The sequence below is a fragment of the Echinops telfairi genome, unplaced genomic scaffold (assembly GCF_000313985.2).
Source record: "Echinops telfairi isolate 266 unplaced genomic scaffold, ASM31398v2 ScPeMD7_23;HRSCAF=83, whole genome shotgun sequence".
NCBI lineage: Eukaryota > Metazoa > Chordata > Mammalia > Afrosoricida > Tenrecidae > Echinops > Echinops telfairi.
Genome location: NW_022103920.1, coordinates 77667380 through 77686084, shown reverse-complemented (window position 1 = coordinate 77686084; position 18705 = coordinate 77667380). Strand labels below are relative to the sequence as shown.

At 41.2% G+C, this 18705-nt stretch overlaps 1 protein-coding gene across 1 annotated transcript in view; it reads right to left on the bottom strand.

The window, feature by feature from the left end:
- Positions 1-18705, bottom strand: part of ABCB5 (ATP binding cassette subfamily B member 5) — a 124062-nt gene that overhangs the window by 61023 nt on the left and 44334 nt on the right. The window contains exon 14 of the mRNA XM_004702711.1: positions 5256-5417. Coding sequence (XP_004702768.1) covers positions 5256-5417 — 162 coding nt within the window. The remainder of the gene's footprint in view (positions 1-5255; positions 5418-18705) is intronic.

Below are 18705 nucleotides of genomic sequence, written 5' to 3'. Positions count from 1 at the left end.
CCGAGCTCTCTGGTCCCTCCCCAGTGGCTGATTTTGTTGGAAATAGATCACCAGGCCTTTCTTCCAAGGTGCCTCTGGGTAGACTTGAACAAACAGCCTTTCATTGAGCAGCAAGCAAGTTAACAATTTGTACCACACAGGGACTCTGTTTCCAAAACATGTGTAATTAACTGGAGAAACAAATGCCTTAATCTAAAACAATTACTACTAAGTTGGGGTAGGTCGTAGTAACAGGAACTTTGTGAGACAGACAACTCAAAGGTACTCTCTGACCACTTTCTCCCAGGCTTCTCTGTCTTCTATGAAATTTTAGCATGTGGTCAGGCACTTATTATAAGACAGCGGTTCTCCACCTGTGGGTCTCAACCCTTTTGGGGGTCAAACAACCCTTTCACAGGGGTCACCTGATTCATAACAGTAGCAAACTTACAGTTATGAAGTAGCAACGAAAATAATTTTATGATTGGGGGGTCACCACAACACGAGGAACTGCATTAAAGGGTCACGGCATTAGGAAGGTTGAGAACCACTGAAGTTTCAAACAATTCATGAAAAGTGGCATTCAACTATAATGAAAAACTTCCACAAAGTTATGGAAGCCCCATGATATATGAGAGTGCTCCTGAGCCTGAGAGACAATAACACCCTCTGGGCCTGTCCCTGTGTCTCATTACAGAAAGTAAAATTGATGGCACCTATGGCTAAAGAAGGAAGTGTTCCCAAGGAACCAAGCCACACTTAAAGAAACCCTTTAAGATATAGGCTAAGGCTAAGTTTTCAGCCAGAATACTGCAAGTCTAGTTTCGTTTTATTCTTGATACTCAGAAAAATGAGACCGTTTGGGTGAGAACACAGTGCTACATTTCCTCCCCTCCTCTGCACGTGGCCTGAATAAACCCGCGTCTTTACTCTGCGCACTGGATAGTACAACACCACATATGAATGGTCACTCATTGTTGAAATGTCGAACACTACCTCAAACACACATAAGCCATGGGAGAGAAGGGTCATGAGAGGAAAGAGGAGCCCAGTTAGGAGAGTGGTGGGCTAGGCCAGGGTGGGAGAGTAGAGAATGGGCAGCGGTCAGTCCACCAGGAGAAAGTATACATGGGAGGCTTCCAGGAATACTGCAATTCTTCGACAAGCTTGACAAATGTTAATCCGTCATGGAAAAGCACAATGAACTTTAACCAGCCACGCACTACCCAACGTCTTTAATCTGAAATTCCTTTAGCTCTCACTCTCTTTTTTCTAGACATTTCCCCACCAATGATAAGTCTTTGATTAGGCCTCTCCCACCCCTCCACCCCCCACTCAGAAACTATTACTTTGGGATAAGTTTAAGATAACAGTTGGACTTTTTTTATAAAAAAAATTACTAAGAAGTTGATTGAACAGGCCAAAGATCATTCCCTTTCTGTAGAAGGATGTTAGGCAAAGCAACAGCCATAGCAAGTTTCAATTCATGGAGAACTTTGGTTGGTGGTGCTCGTTGCCATTGAGTGGACTCCGACTCAGGGCCGTGCCATGTGTCCAGAGCAGAACTGCTCCAGATGGTTTTCTGTGACCTTGGGAAGCATGTCTCCAGGCCATTTTCCAGCAGTGCCTCTGGGTGGGTTCTAACTGCCCACCACGTGAGGGTTGTTACAGACTGGCTACAACACTGTAGGTGTTATTTGAATACTAAGTATATTCATTTAGGTAATCAGATTATACAAATCCACTTTGAAGAAAAAGGATGTGTCAAGAGGGATGTAAAAATGAAATAGAGGAAAGAACTAGGAGGCAAAGGACATTTATGGAGGCTTAAATACAGGCATGTACATATATGTAAATATGTATAAAATGAGAGGGGAATAGATCTATGTACTCCTATCTGTATGGTAAGAATTAAGGTTGCAGATGGATATTGGGCCTCAACTCAAGTAGTCCTTAAACACAAGAAAACTTTGTTGTAATAATCAGCATTCTGTGATGCTCACCTTCCCAGCACAATCGCTGAAGACAAAATGGGTGAAAATATGGAAAAGAAAGTTGATGGTGCCTGGCTATCAAAAGATATAGCATCTGAGGTCTTAAAGGCTTGAAGATAAACAAGCGGCCATCTAGCTTAGAAGCAACAAAGCCCACATGGAAAAAGCACACAATCTTTGTGTTCATGAAGTGTTGATGGGATCAGTATCATGCATCTAAGACTCAGAATAAAACCATGCCCAAGGTGAATGGGGGTGGGTGGGCATGGAGTGGACCCAATGCCCATCTGTAGACAATTGGACATCCCCTCAGAGAGGGGTCACAGGGAAGAAATGAGCCAGTCAGGGTGCAGTATAGCACCAATGAAACACACAACTTTCCTCTACTTCTTTGGTGTTCCTTCACCCCACTGTCATGACCTCAATTCTACCTTACAAATCAGATTAGACCAGAGCATGCACACTGCTACAGATAAGAGCCTGCAACACAGGGAATCCAGGATAACTAAACCCCTCAGGACCAAAAAGGAGGTTAGAGATACCAGGAGGATTAGGGGCAGGTCGGGGGAGAAGGGGGAATTGACCACAAGGATCAAACTAGAACCCCTCCCAGGGGGATGAATAATGGAAAAGTGGTTGAGGGGGCGACCGTGGATGATGCAAGACATGAAAATAATAATCTATAACTTATCAAGGGATCATGAGGGAGGGTGGGTAGGGAAGGGAGGGGTAAGAAATGGGGAGCTGATATCAGGAGCTCAAGTGGGAAGATAATGCTTTGAAAATGATGATGGCGGCATATGTGCAAATGTGCTTGACACATTGGAGGAATGTATGGATTGTGATAAGAGATGTAAGAGCCCCCAATAAAAGTATTAAAAAAAAAAAAGATGTGTTCAAGTGTCTATGCCTTTATACCACAAATACATCATTTTTTAATTTGTCTGGCCAATGATACCTTTTAAGAACTAATAATGGATCTTTGTTTAGTTTTTAAGCATAGTTGTATTGGTCTATCTCTGTTTAGTTTTAATGACTAAAATGAAGGCACATCAACCTAAAGAAAGATATGAGTGTAGTAGTTTTTAATTAATCTTAAGACAGAGTTAATTGGATGGCAGTTTTTTCCCTTTGTTATTACTCAGATGAGTTTGAAATTCTTGAAACTTATTACATCATAAAGTATTAAGTCTATTTTACTTACAGGAATGAACATCATGCAAACTCAAGAGTCAAATGATATCTTTTCTGCTTTAGGCAAACACACACCCTGGAAGGGTTGTGATATAAAATCAGCATCCGGCAGTTTTCCAATCGAATATCACATGTTTGTAGTTCCCTTTATTCCCCCACCATCTTTGCTTCATGGAGAATGTTCAGAAATATTTGACTTATTGTAGGTGAAGAAAGCAGTTTTGAAATTTGGCATTATAAAATTGAGGAGCTGGAGGCTCAAAACTTTCTAAAATTTTTAATTTGTAGGGAACCTTGATACTATTGTTGCTCTTGTTAGTTACCACTGAGCCCATCCCACCTCATGACCACCCACGTAGGCACAGAAGAAGTGCTTGGGGCAGCAGGGCATGGGCGTTGTTGTTTGTTCCAGGCGGGGACCTTTAGCAAGCAGATCTACAGGTCCAGCTTTAGAGGTACCCCTGGGAGGATTTGAACCGCTAACCTTCCAGTTATTAGGTGTGTCCTTAATCTTGTATACCATATTAAGGCTCCAAGGACAATAGTATTGATAGCAAATCTATAAACTGGAGGATAAGAAGTAAAATCAAGAAAGGGTCTAGGATGACTTATCTGTGAATGATCTTGGAAAGCAGGCAATCTCCTAGGCTAAGAAAGAAGAATGAAGAATATAGCATTGGTGAAGGCCATTCACATGCATTAATGTGGCCTATAACAAAGGGCATGAAATCAAGCAGGATAAATGGCATGGTATGTGGAAAAATAGGAGTCCCAACAACTGAGAATTTGTCAGTGTCCCTACAGCATTATTATGAAAGTATACGGATCTCACGTGGGCCTACCTGAGAGGAAGCAATATGCATACAGGTAGGGATTTACTTGGGCATCCTTCAGTCACCAGATATTTACTGAGCCTCCACAGTATGCCAGGCTCTGTGTTGGCTGTATCCTACATGTTAAGTGTCAACTTTTCTGCCTGGTTTTAAGAATATCCACTGTATGATCCTTAATTCTTTCCCTAACATTCGTCTTTCCTCACAGAAGGTGGGGTTCCTCTTTCTTTCAATTGCATGTCAAGTTTCTTCTTCTTTCCATGTTGCTGTTTTCCCTGGCTGGACTCTCCTTCCATCTGAAACTCCTGCCTTGTAGCCCTCAAACCCGCTTCCAAGCAATCCAGAGTCTTCCCATCATCACTCCCATCATTTGTACTTCTTTTTTTTTTTGCATTTTATTTTTTTTAATTTTTTAACATTTTATTAGGGGCTCATACAACTGTTATCCCAATCCATACACACATCAATTGTGTAAAGCGCATTTGTACATCGTTTCTCAAAACATTTTCTCTCCATTTATACCCCCGACATTAGGTCCTCATTTTTCCCCTCCCTCCCCGCTCCCCCCTCCCGCATGAGCCCTTGATAGTTTATAAATGGGTATTTTGTCATATCTTGCCCTGTCCGATGTCTCCCTTCATCCACTTTTCAGTTGTCTGTCCCCCAGGGAGGAGGTCACACACAGTTCCATGTAATTGGTTCCCTCTTTCCTACCCATTCTCCCTTTACCCTCCCTGTTTTGCCATTCACACCACTGGTCCTATAGGGCTCATCCGTCCTGGATTCCCTGTATTTTCAGTTCCTATCTGTACCAGTGTACCTCCTCTGGTCTAGCCAGACTTGCAAGATCGAATTCAAGTCATGGTAATGGGAGCGAGATTGGCTCGAGTTTGCATTTTGCTTTTGTGAGTTTTAAATCTGTAACTGGGGATTGGGTTTCTTTGTGTTGTAAACAAAAGATCATCATATACAGACATATACAGTCCTAGATCTGCTGCATACAAGCTTTGAGGCTTACTGTTGCCTGGCAATGATTAGGTGTAGGTACCCCTTAGATCTTTAATTGTCACCATATTATCTAGCACTGGGTGGAGGATATTTGGTACATTTAAAAATTATTCTTTACCTAAGGAAATATAAGTGAACCCTGATTGCTTTTTCAAATTGGAATGCAATTCAGCATTGGCACTTTCTAGTATGATACGATCTCTTAACAACCCCCCAAAGTGTAGCAGCAGCATCATGCCAAACTTACCTGTGACATTGCAAGTGAATAATACAGGCCTTCTTTTGCCATGAGGTCGGCATGTGTTCCTTTTTCCACTACCCTCCCATCTTTCATGGCCACGATCAGATCTGCATTTCTAACAGTAGACAGCCGGTGCGCTACCACAATCGTGGTTCGACCTTTGCTTGCCTGGAAAACAATAGGTGGGGAAACACACTGAGAATTAAGACAGAGATGAGATTCTACAACAGTCAAGAAAAGTTTCTGTTAAAATAGTCTCTTAAATATCAAAAGAATATATTTGGACAAAGAAATGTGGACACCTGAGTAGATTAGGAATGGCAATAAAAATGGGAGTCAAAAGAAATTTTTTAAAAGTTGATTAGATTGGAAAGTGATGGCTTTATAAAGCTGTACTTTCCTAGGACTAGAAGTAAACTAAAGATCCTTTCATTTGAGCCTCTCATAGATGCAAGGCTATTAGTAACTTAAAGTAACCAAATAACCTACAATCCCTATTTCTCATTTCCTTTAGCTCTACAATGGGGCTATAAATAAGATTGGTTGGGTACAGAATCAAGATAATAAATACTTTTAATATTTTAGAAAGTTATCCTGGGGACTTCTGGCAAGATGGTGACTGAGTAACATATACCAGAGGGACTCCGCAGAAATCAGTAAAGGAGAGCAACCGAGAGGGAAATTCCAAGCTTCCAGGTCACAGGAGGAGCATCATAAAGATAAGTAGACACAGATACACTAGGTTTTGAGGAGCTGTGTGCTTTTGGCTTAGCACTGTGGAGGCCAGCTAAGGCTTAACCTAACCCCAGCACAAACTTGGCCAGAGTCAGGCTACTTTGGAAGGCCCAAGAGCTTTACTTCAACACAGCCACAGCTTGCTGCTGCCTCTGGGCAGGGTTCAAACCCCTCCAGGCCCATAGTCATGCGATCAGGGCTCAGCTTTATCTTTACATTTGTTTCTCTCTCTTCCATGTTTCCCCCCACAGTCTCAGCAGGCTGTTTATTTTTTCTCTTTTCTTTTCTCTCACATGCCACTGCTAGCCTCCAGGCCATTTCCCTTTGCCTAGGGCATTTATGCTGGCCTTCCACCCAGCTGGGGGAGCTCTAACCTGTGTGGTTTAACATGTGGCTGGGAAATTCCACCTGTCTTCTGCTGCAGGGGAAGTCACACCTACCCTCCAAACCCCTTTAAGTGGCTGGGGATATCTTGCCCACTCTTTAGGGTGCCCCACATGGTTGGGAAACCTCTTCCTGCCTTCCACAGTGCTCTACATGGCTGGGTGAGCCCCTGCCCAACCTCCACAGTCCCATGTAGCTGAGGAAACTTCCTCCTGCCTGCCATAGTCCCTCCCACAGCTTAAGGCAGCTCCGCAAACACCCTCCAGTGATTCACACTGCTGCGGGAACCTCTGCCTGACATACGTGGCAATCTAGCCAACTAGGGCAATTCCACCCACCATCCAAGGTGCTCTACATCAAAGCAGGAACACCCACCTGCCCTCTGTGGCACTCCCATTGCAGCAAACACCAAGACATGCACTCTGAGGCACCCAAGTCATGTGGGCCACACCACTATGGCTTCTTGTGAGATCGTCCAGTGTAGTGCTATCCTCGTGCATCCACAACTATCAACCAGCATCCCCTGAGAGGACCATCCAATTTTCCCTTCAAATAACAATACTGGTTGGTTCGGGAAAGAGTGAAACCACAGGAGGATAAATCGGTAGCTTGACTTCACAGCTAAATTAGCTGCAGGCAGGTCAAAGAAGCATTCTAAGAGTCTGTCAAAGAAAGAGCCCAGTGCTCTTTGACTGTCTGGAGAATGGCACCGGGCTCCTCTAAAAAAACGCAATGCAAACAGCACCCAGCCCCAACAACCTAAACAAACAAAGAAACAAAAGGCAATGTCGGAAGAAGTCTTGAACCTAACAACATGCACAGAAGAAGCAGACATTGATCTGCTACAGAAATAAATCTTCACAATGCTGCTTAGAGTCATGCAGGATATGAGGGAAGCAATACAGAAAAAGGTTGAAATAATAGAGGAGGTAAAGGCCATGCACCACAGGGAAATACAAGACCTAAGGGACAAGATAACAAAAACCAGTAGCAAGTTGACAGACTTCGGCAACAGATTTTAGGAGGCAGAGAATCGCATCAGTGAGCTAGAGGATAACCAGGCAGACATCAACAAATGGGAAACGCAGTCAAATAAGATAATCAGAGGAGGTAAAGAAAACCTGAGAGCTATGTGATGTTATGAAGAGGAACAACCTTAGAATAATTGGACTACTTGAACAAGACACAATAAAAGAGATCAATGGCAAAAATAGTGAGGAAATTCTTAGAGGAAAACTTCCCCAGCTTAATGAATGAAAATAAGGCAACCATTCAGGAGGCTGAAAGAACACCAGATAGACTGAAGCCCAAGAAAAAATCACCAAGGCATCTAATAGTTACACTAACTTTGAGGAAAAGGAGAAAGTTGTGAGAGCAGCTAGGGAAAAACAAGCAGTCACCTATACAGGTACCCAAATAAGAATATGCTGCGACTTATTAGCAGACACAAGGAAGAAGAAGGGGGAGTGGAGTAACATATTCCATATGATCATACAGAGTCCATTTTCTGATCACAATACCATCAGGCTGAAAAAACAGACAAAAGGATGATTAAGAAAACAAGGGCAAACAATTGGAAGATGAATAATTCTCTATTGCAAAAGCAGTGGGTACTGGCCCTAATCAGAAATGACATCAGGAAGTTTCTAGAAACCAATGAGAATGAGAATGAGAATATGACGGACCAATACTTTTGGGACAAAGCAAAGGCAGTTATTAGAGAATGTTTGATAGCAATACATGCACAAATGAAACAGGAAGAGAGATTTATGACTGATATTCTGACACAAAATTTACAGCAATCAGAGCAGAGTCAACAAGACAATCCTACTAATAGCAAAATAAAAGAAATAATAAAAATCAGGACTGAGATTCATGAGAGGGAAAACAAGAAAATTATGGGGGTGGGGAAAATCATGCTGCTAAAAGTTGGTTCTTTAACAGGATTAACAGAATTGACAGACCACTGACACACCTAACCAAAGAAAGGAAGGAACAGATTTCAATAGCAAGGATGAGGGATGAAATAGGGGACATTACAAGGGACCCTAATGAAATCAAAAGGATAATTACACAGTACTATGAAGGACTGTACTCCAATGAATTCAACAACTTGGAAGACATGGACAAATAGTTGGACAAACAATCCCTCCCTCGAGTATCCCAGATGGATGTCAAGAATCTTAACAGACCCATAGCAATAGAAGAAATAAACAAGGTTATCAAGGGATTACCAACAAAAAAATCCCCTGGACAGATGGCTTCACTGGATAATTCTACCAAGCATTTAGGGGAGAACTAATACCAATCCTACACAAACTCTTCCAGAACATAGAAAAAAATGGAAAACTCACAAACTTTTTATGACGCTAGTAGAACTCTAATACGGAAACAGGGCAGGTGTCCCACAGGAATCAAGAACTACAAAGCAATATCCCTCATGAATATTGATGCATAAATCCTTAACAGGACACTGATCAATAGAATACAAACGTCTATAAAACAAATAATTCACCAAGACCAAGTGGGATTCATACCAGGGATGGTGCAACATATGAAAGACCATTAGTATTATTCACCACATTGAGATAAAATTTTTAAGAACCACATGATAATATTTATAGATGTGGAAAAAGCATTCAACAACATCCAACACCAATTCCTGTTTAAGGCACTCAAGAAGATAGAAATGGAAGGAAAAAACAACAGCCAATGTGGTAGTCAATGGAGAAAAGACTAAAACAATCCCACTGACAAAGGATACCAGACCAGGATGCCCCTGTCCACACTCTTATTTAACATCACACTGGAGGTCCTAGCTAACAGCATATGCAAACAAAAGACATCAAAGGTACTCGCCTGAGGAAGGAAGTGGTGAAACTATCATTCTTCTCAGATGATATGATTACATATAGGTAAAATCACAAAACTCCACAAGGGGAGAACTGGAGCCAATAGAGGAATGTGACAGAGTGACAGGATACAAGATCAACAAACAGAAGTCTATCAGACTGTTATACACATCAGAGAAGACTGCAGAAGAGGGGATCAAAAAGGCTGTACCCTTCACAATAGCCAAGCACAAATTGAAATATCTAGGGATATACCTAGCTAAGAAAACAAAAGATTTGTACAAGAAAAACTAGAGAAAACTATTACAAGGAACCAAGAGTGACCTCAATACATGGAATAACATCCCATGCTCGTTGATCAGAAGATGCAATATAATAAAAATATCAGTTCTGCCCAAGGAACTATGTAAGTTTAATGGTATCCCGATATAAATCCCATCATCTTTCTTCATAGAATTGGAAAAAATGATTACCAACTTCATATGGAGAGGCAAGAAGCCCTGAATTAGCAGTGAACTTCTCAAGAAGAAGGACAGAGTGGGAGGGTTTGCTTTACCTGACTTTAACACCTATTATACAGCCACAGTGGCCAAAACAGTGTGGTATTGGTATAATTATAGATACTCAGACAATAGAAAAAAACTGAAAACCCAGAAAGAAAATCATCAGCATAGAGACAACCAATTTTTAATAAAGTCACAAAAAATATCAAATGGGAAGCGGATGCCCTCTTCAACAAGTGGCATTGAAAAAAAATGGATATCTACCTGCAGAAAAATGAAGCAAGACCCTTAATCTCACTCCATGCACAACAATAAACTCAAGATGGGTCACAGACCTTGAGGTAAAGCCCCAAACTATTAGGGCCGTCAATGAGGGAATTGGGACCAACTTGAGAACTTTGACACAGGGAATTCATAGGCTATCAGAAATAGGGAAGGACACAAACACAGAGGAGGCACAAATTGACAAATGGGATATACTGAAGATTAAACACCTGTGTACATCAAAAGAATTCACCAAGAGAATAATAAGAGAGCCTGGGACTGGGAAAACATCTTTAGCAATGACACATTAGACAAAGGCCTCATTGCTAAAATCTACAGTACTCTGCTAGCTTACAAAAATAAAAAATTGACTTGCCCACATCATTAGCCATAAGAAAAACGCAAATTAAAACAACTATGAGATATGGATCAAAAAGCTTTGGTACATACATACATGGTGTACAATGCATCCATAAAAGCAGTGATGAACGCATGAAGCACCTTGCCACATGGGAAGAACTGGAGGAAATTATGCTAAGCGAAGTAAACCAAGCACTTAAGTACAAGTACAACATGTCTGCTGAGGCAAGCTTAAATATGCAAAAAGGGGCATAGGGAAAAAGCTACTGTATACATATATTCCTAGGGTGAACTCCAGCTACTATGGCAGGGGCCAGACCCAATGCTGGGATATATATGTCAGCCAACTTAAAAGGAGGGGGGGAAACGGGGGCGGGGGGGAAGGCGGAAAAGACATGGGTAGTGAGGGAACAGGACACTAACCCACCCAAGGGGAGGGTGTTCTTTAAATCTCCACAGGAGAGGGAGAGAGGGACCAGACTTCAACTTGGTGTGTCGATGTGAATGCAACATACTGGCATGAAGCAGGGAACTGATAGAGAGGTCTGAGGGGCCAGCTCCAATTCCAATTATGTGGACAGCCCTGCTCACTTCCATCCCCAGAAGAATTCCCTTAAGTGGAAAGTACTGAAGCTACAGCTCAGGGAGAGGGGCACATCTGATCAGAGCCCACAGGAGCAAACACAGAGGGTAGGAGAGTGAGTGGCACACAACCTGGGCCACCACACCCTGGGGAAGATATTCTTGTTCAGTGCAGCCAATGCACAGAGAAGACCATAGGGCTGCAGCCAAGGCACAGAGAGGACCATAGGGCTGGCCCTGCCACAAGACATAATGTCCCTCACTGACCCAGAATGCTACGTGGGACAACACTGGAGGCACAATGTGGAAATTGTGCCTGATCTGATCCCACTATACTGGGGCAAAACTCTAAGGGCATGCAAAAGAGCAGCAATGGGAGCAAAGCAATGAAGCCCCCAGGGAATACCAAAATTAGACCTTGGGGCCAGTGCATGGTACCCCATCAGATTTGACTGGAAAACACTCCTAAAGGTCAACAGACAGACCTAGAACTATTTACAGGCTTTTCTTTTTTGTTTTTGTCATTAGGTTTGTGTGTGTGTGTGGTTGTTGTTTGTTTTTGTTTTGTTTTGTTGTTTTGCTCTACCTTGCATTTGTGCTTATTATTGTCTCTGCATGTCTATCTTGATAAGATAGGTGGAATAAACTATCCATAGGAGAAAACAAGGGGACCAACGGTTCCAGCTGGACAGAGAAGAGGGCAGTGAGGGGCTCAGGGGGAAGGGAAGGAAGTGAGTGTTAACAAACCCAGAAACAAGGGAACAACAAGTGATCTAAAATTGATGGTGAGGATGGGCATAGTATGGCTGGTAGGGTTTGATTAAGTGCAATGTAACCGAAGGAATAACTGAAACCTGAATGAAGACTGAACATGCTAGTAGAACAAGAGGAAAGTAAAAGGAAATAGAGTAAAGAACTAGGAGGCAAAAGCATTTATAGAGGTCTAAATACAAGCATGTACATATGTAAATATGTTTATATATAATGATAGGGTAATAGATCTATGTGCATACATTTATATTTTAAATATTAAGGTATCAGACATACATTGGGTCTCTGCTCTAGTACTCGCTCAACACAAGAACACTTTGTTATAATAACCTGAGATTCTCTTATGCTTACCTTGTGGACACATGATCACTAAAGACAAAATGGGTGCATAAGCAAATGTGGTAAAAAAAAGCTGATGTGCCGGTTATCAAAAGAGATAGCATCTGGGGTCTTAAAGGCTTGAAGATAAACAAGTGGCCATATAGCTGAGAAGCAACAAAGTACACATGGAAGAAGCCCACCAGCCTGTGTGATCATAAGGTGTCGATGGGATCAGGTATCAAGCATCAAAGACCCAGAACAAAAAATCATATCAATGTGAATGAGGGGGTGTGCAGAAAAGAGACCCAAAGCCCATTTGTAGACAATTGGACTTTCCTTTACGGAAGGGTCACAAGGAAGAGACAAGCTAGTCAGGGTGCAGTATAGCACCAATGAAATATACAACTCTCCTCTAGTTCTTTAATGCTTCCTCCCCCCCACTATCATGACCCCAATTGGACCTTACAAATCTGGCTAGACAAGAGCATGTACATGGTCACAGATAAGAGTTGGAAACACAGGGAATCCAGGACAGATAAACGGGTCAGGACCAACAATGAGAGTAGCGATACCAGGAGGGTACAGAGAAGGTAGGGGCAGAAGAGGGGAACTAATCACAATGATCTACATATAACACCCAGGGTGGTGGACAAGTTTTTAAAAGTGGCCATCCTAGGCCTGAAGTTTTTCAGATGAAAAGAAAATGATAACAACTGTATATATAAATCTACAAATAAATAAAAAGCACTAGACATGGTAACTATAATGGAAAATCTATGTATGTATATATTTGTCCTATTTAATTATATTTACAAATATATTTGTAAAGACTTTGTAAGTAAAAATAATTGATCATTGGGATTGTTAGTGGGTTTACAAGCTATATATACATAAATTGATGATAACAACAGTTTAAAGGTCTGAAGAGGAGAAATGGAAGCATATAAAGGTAAATTTTTCATGCTACATGTGAATTGATACAAAATCATTTGAAAGTATACTGTATTAGGTAATGTTGCGTATTGTACACTCCCTGTGTCTTAAAAGACACTGATGACTACATTTCCTTTCTTTTCTCCATATTGCAGTACACACAGGCTTTTTATTTCACTACTGAGTGAATGATATTTAAAGGGTTTTTATTGTTTGCATCTTATTCTTCCGTTTCCCATTCACTTTTCTGTGTTAATTCCAATCTTATTTACAAACTAGCATCCCTCAGAATAAAATAATAAAATTGATTAAAATGTCCTCCATTTTAAAAACAAATCTACTATTTTAAAACAGTTTTAATTTTACTGAAAAACTGCAACGATAAGACAGTTTCCATATGTCCCACACCCTGTTTCTCCCATTATTCTTATATTACATTTCCAGGGTGCATTACTCAGAAGAAATGTACCAATATTGATAGATTATTGTTAACTAAACTAAGCAATTTTTTTTTTAACTAAGCAATTTTTGTTTGGATTTCCTTGGCTTTTACCTAGTGCCCCCTTTCTGTTCCAGGACCCCTTCCAGAATACAGCATGACATTTATCAGCAAGCCTCTGCCATGTCTTCTTGATTCTGATAGTTTCTCAGACTTCCTTTGTTGTTGATGACCCTCCCAGCTTTGTGCCAGTCTGGTCATATATATTATAGAATGCCTCTCCATTTGGGTTTGTCCTATGTCTCTAATATTTTTATTAAGAAGAAAAATATTCAGGTTATACTAAACCCAATTCTGTCCTTCCAATTTCAAGTACTAATTCTGCTCTGGGTCTCAGAGTTTCTGAGACTTGCCCACACTGCTTTCCAAAGAATGGATGAAAGCCATTGTTGAGTGGGTGTGCACTAGAAGGATGAGCATCACAAAGTGAGAAAATCCAGCCCTCCCCACCAACTACCAGCCCATACCTCTCCCATTCATTTAACTACATTCTTTCCCTTACAAATGTTACTTTCTATGAGCAAACAGGTCTCAAACCTTATACATGCAATTAAAGGATGTTACCAATTACCTCAATGATTTCACAATACTATCAACCATTTCTAAAAACAGCATAGTATGTATCAAAGAGTAATTGATGCAATTGAATTGTGGTGCTAGCGAGGAATATTTGAAAAAGTACCAGAAAAGGACAAACAAATCTGTCTGGCAAGAAGTAGGGCCAGAGTGCTCTTTAGAGGTAAGGCTGTTGTGCTGAGATAGCCTAGCTCTCTCTATAAATAGAGGAAGATCTGGCAGTAGACTAGACTTGAAGGACTGCTAGTGTCTCACAACTCTCTCTTATGGGAGTGAGTTGCACTGAGCTATTTGTACTTCATAATTTAACTGTTCATTTCTTGTATTAGATATCTATTTGTATATAATTTAATAGTTCATTTCTTGTGTTATATATCTAATTATCTTTATAAATAAATATACTAAATTATCAGCAATCTGGTTTTATCTCTCTAGAAAACCCTGTCTACCACATTTTGGTACCAGGAGTGCTTCTAGAGAAATAAAATCATAAATATGGGTTTCTTAAATTAGCTCTCCAGCCTGATTAGTCTTAACTATACTAATGCTACTTCAACACCCCAAAGCATGGATGAGTCTACTACTCCTACTAATCCATGGTGTGAAGTAGAAAAAATAATACGTAAAGGCTCCCACTTACTAAAAATTTTGTAGTATAATGTAGTCCAATGCAGAAAAATTTCACAAAATAATTTTGATGTCACTATTCCTATAATTTAGGAAATATTACATTTAAGCAATTTACAACTATATTCATTCACATGGTCTTACTCCATGACTAAAAGTGCTACTAAACACTACAGTCTGCCCTTGGTTTAGTAGCTTTTGTAGCTACAGATTCAACCAACTGCAGGTGAAAAGTATTCAGGGTCTGGGAGGAGAGCAAGTGGTTAAAGCAATCCCTTAAAGGTAAGAAGGGGTGTATAGATCACATTTATACTGTATTGGGCATTATAAGCCATTGAAAGATTAAATATTTAAAGTATGTAGGAGGATAGGCATAGTTTATGTGCAAGTACTACGTATGTCATTCTATAAAAAGTACTCGAGCATCCATAGATTTTGGTATCCAACGAGGGGTCTTGGAACAAATCCTGTGTGTATACCATGGGACGAAGGAGTCTCTGTTGTATGGTAAGGGAGAGGTCCACTGGAGGGGAATGGCAACAAGAGGTAGCACAATGAGTGATGCCATCACCTATAGGACAGAGTAGAACTGCCCCATAGAGTTTCAAAGCCTCTCATCTTTTTGGAAGCAGGTTGCCATCTTTTTCACTCTTGGAGTTGCTGGTGGGTTTGAAATGCTGGCTTTCAGGTAGCAGTCAGGACCCTTAACCACTGTACCAGTAGGACTCCTTGACAGGGGAAAGAGTAAAAACAACAGCTAGGGGGTTACAACTACACAAACACGGAGAATCATGTATCTCCTTCTCGTTGGCAGAGTTGGGATCACAAACTTCCTGATGCAGGTAGGACCTTCTCTTGCTCATGAGGTTTCTGGATGGTGCACTGAACAACTCATAGAGAGACTGGATGTAGGGCAGACCAAAGGCCTGGTGATCGGCTTCCCTAAAGCTCATAGCTAAGAAAATCCCATGGACCAGTTGTACTAGAAATAGTGGATGGCCATGAGTTGGAATTAGCTTTGGGTTTGGTTTTCTTCTTCACGAAGGACTCACTTCGTAGGCATTCTTTTATGAAGTTTCTTTGTAGACATTTACATTTCCTCATTTATCAGGCCATGCATGTGGAGCAAGCCAACTTATTTTGCAAATGTGCAGCCTGCTGTCTGAAACAGGAGGACTAAGAATGATGGAACGATATTTCTGCGACTGGACCTCTCTGTGCCAGCAGACGGGCTAGCCTGCTCTTACCCATCTCTAGCCTTACTGTGGTAGTTACAAAATCTGGTGTCAATGTGAGACTTGAGAGGATTAAAAATGAAGGGGTGAAGTGTAATCTGTCAATTAGATCATAGGCAATGAGGCCTCTGTGTGGGCATGGCCTTCTCCTGAGAATTCTGGGAATTCCTGCATTTCCTCCTTGGATGCAGGAGAGACTCTCTATCAGGACTCACTCCCTGAGAGACCCTCTACTGAAAAGACACATAGCACTATGCTGATAGACCCTGTGCCTTGGGAACTGGAGAAACCACATGGAGACCCCTGCCAGTGCTGAGATGCTTACAATGCCACTGGATCCATGAAACTTGCAACCCACTGGTCTGTGATCTTCTGTATTCGGCGTCATTGCATGTGTTTCATGAATCTGAAGAAGACTTTATAGATTGTTATTGGACATATAAGCTAATATCAGACTTATGGACTTGATCTGGACTGTACTGATACATTTTTTCAATATTCAACTGCTCTTGTGTGTGTGTGTGTGTGTTTTAAACTGCTCTTGTATATAAAGCTGTTTCTTATACACACGAGTCTCCCTGGATTTGTTTCTCTAGTCTACCCGGACTAACACACTTACTCTGCCAGAACATAACTGTTTCATTACAGCAGATCTTAGTGCTAAAATTTCATTGATGATAGTACAAATTCATTCTTGGTGACTCAAATCACAGAATGTCTATCAACTTAAAAGGGGGTGGGTGGGGGAAGAACCTGTGCTCCAAAGGTCTATAAAGTGGACATATAAGGACTGTACACATTCAACTTATGATAAAAAACCCACATTATTAAAATATAGCAACAACAAAAAACTGCTCTAGGTATATGATATATAATGATCACAAACTGGCCATATGGAACAAAAAAGCCCCCTAAGACTTAGAAGAGTTTTTTTTTGACATTCCAGGCCTCCTAGAAAAAATCATCCAGGAAATTTGAGTTGATGATTTGTCTCTTAGAATTGCTGTAAAGATAAGGAAGATTTTGTAATTTGTATCACTGTTGTTTTTTTTAATAGATTCCTCAAAGCAGGTTTTCAATATGTCTTTGGTGCTATTGTTGCTTCTTCAAAAACAAGCAAGCAAACAAACAAACCCACTGCCATAAAATCCATTCCGACTCATAGCGACTCAATTGGACAGAGTAGAACTGCTCCAAGGATGTAAATTTTGGGGGGAGTAAAGCTCCATCTTTGCCCTGTAGAGTGGCTGGTGGCTTCGAACTGCCAGTCTATACCATTAACAAGCCCACGCATAACCCACTACACTACTAGGGCTCCTGTACTACCGCTTCTCAGAAGAACCATTTGAAAAGGATTCCCTTGCTTCTCCTCTTACTGCATGGTTTATACAAAGTTGAAGCCGTGATATATTTGAGCCCACAAAGGTCAACTGGAAGATAGTTTTCTACTTGACAGTTTGCTGACAACTTTTAGATTATTTCACAATTCTAAGAACAGCTATAAATCACAAGGTAATTAGCTTAGAAATCAAAGTGGAGGGGGATTTAAAGCATTGTTCAGATAGTTGCTAGTCCAGCTCTGAAGTAAGGAGGAGAACTGTTACGGTCATGGGCCTTACATAAGATGGATAATCAGGAGAAAGAAGAGGTACAACACTGAGCATGCGAGAGGCCTGCATTTGATTGCCCTGTCAGTTAATGTACACAGGGGAAATATATACTCTAAAGGAGCCCTGGTGGCATAGTGATCTACACGTTGGGCTTATGGACTTGATCTGGACTGTACTGATACAACCAAAAGGTCAGCAGTTTGAATCCAGCAGCCATTCCTTGGGAGAGAGAAAAGGCTGTCTATTCTCAGAAAGGTTTTAAACTTCAGAAACTCTAATGAGTCATTCTGCTCTCTTCTGTGAGTCAGGACTGACTCGATGTGGTAGGTGTTATATGCACTCTGGACAAGCTGGACCAATGAGAGTTTGAGAGCCCTGGGGAATGAGATGGGTAAGCTATGAGAACACCATTTTCCAGTCATGACCTCCTGCAAGGTCGCGTCAGGTGACTTTGGATCCACCAGTGAAATAGGGTCCATGATCTAGTACTGAAATGCTTAAATTTTTCCCCTTAAGCTACAGAATCCTTTCATCAAATGCAAGTTTATGTAGAAACTTGCTATACTTAACCAAAATGAGCCAGATTAATGCTAGAATTGGCGTGGGATAAGATGAGCTGAAGCATCTGCGTGGTACAGTGATGAAGACCCTCAACTGCCAATCAAAAAGGTTGCGGTTCTAATCCAGCACTTAGCCTTTGAGAGAGAGATGTGGCAGCCTGCTTCCTTCCGTAACGATGGCTGCCGTGGTTAAGTGACAATGAGTTGGGCCTCTGTAAAGATGACAGCCTTGGAAACTGTACAGGGCACAGCCACTCTGTCCTATAGGCTCACTCTGGAATCAGCTCAATGGCAATTTTTGTTGGCTTTTAGGGTGAACAGCCCTATTTTTCTTTCCTCTGAGAACTACCGTTTACAACCTCTTTTGGAAAAACTTATTTCCTATGTAGTTCCACAAATGACTCTTGGCTCCCACTGGCTCCATCATCTTCTGCATTCCGGGTTCTTAAAGTTTAGGCTCTGATCCCAATCTCTTCTTCCATTTGGATTATATGGATGACAAGAAGCGACTGATGATGGTCGGCTTCTTCCATGTGGACTTAACTGACATCACACGTCGATGGCTGCTGGTTTGGAGACAAGCCTTTAAGACCTCAGACACTATTATATCTGTAGCAGGGCACATTTTGTTATAGCAGCTGTAT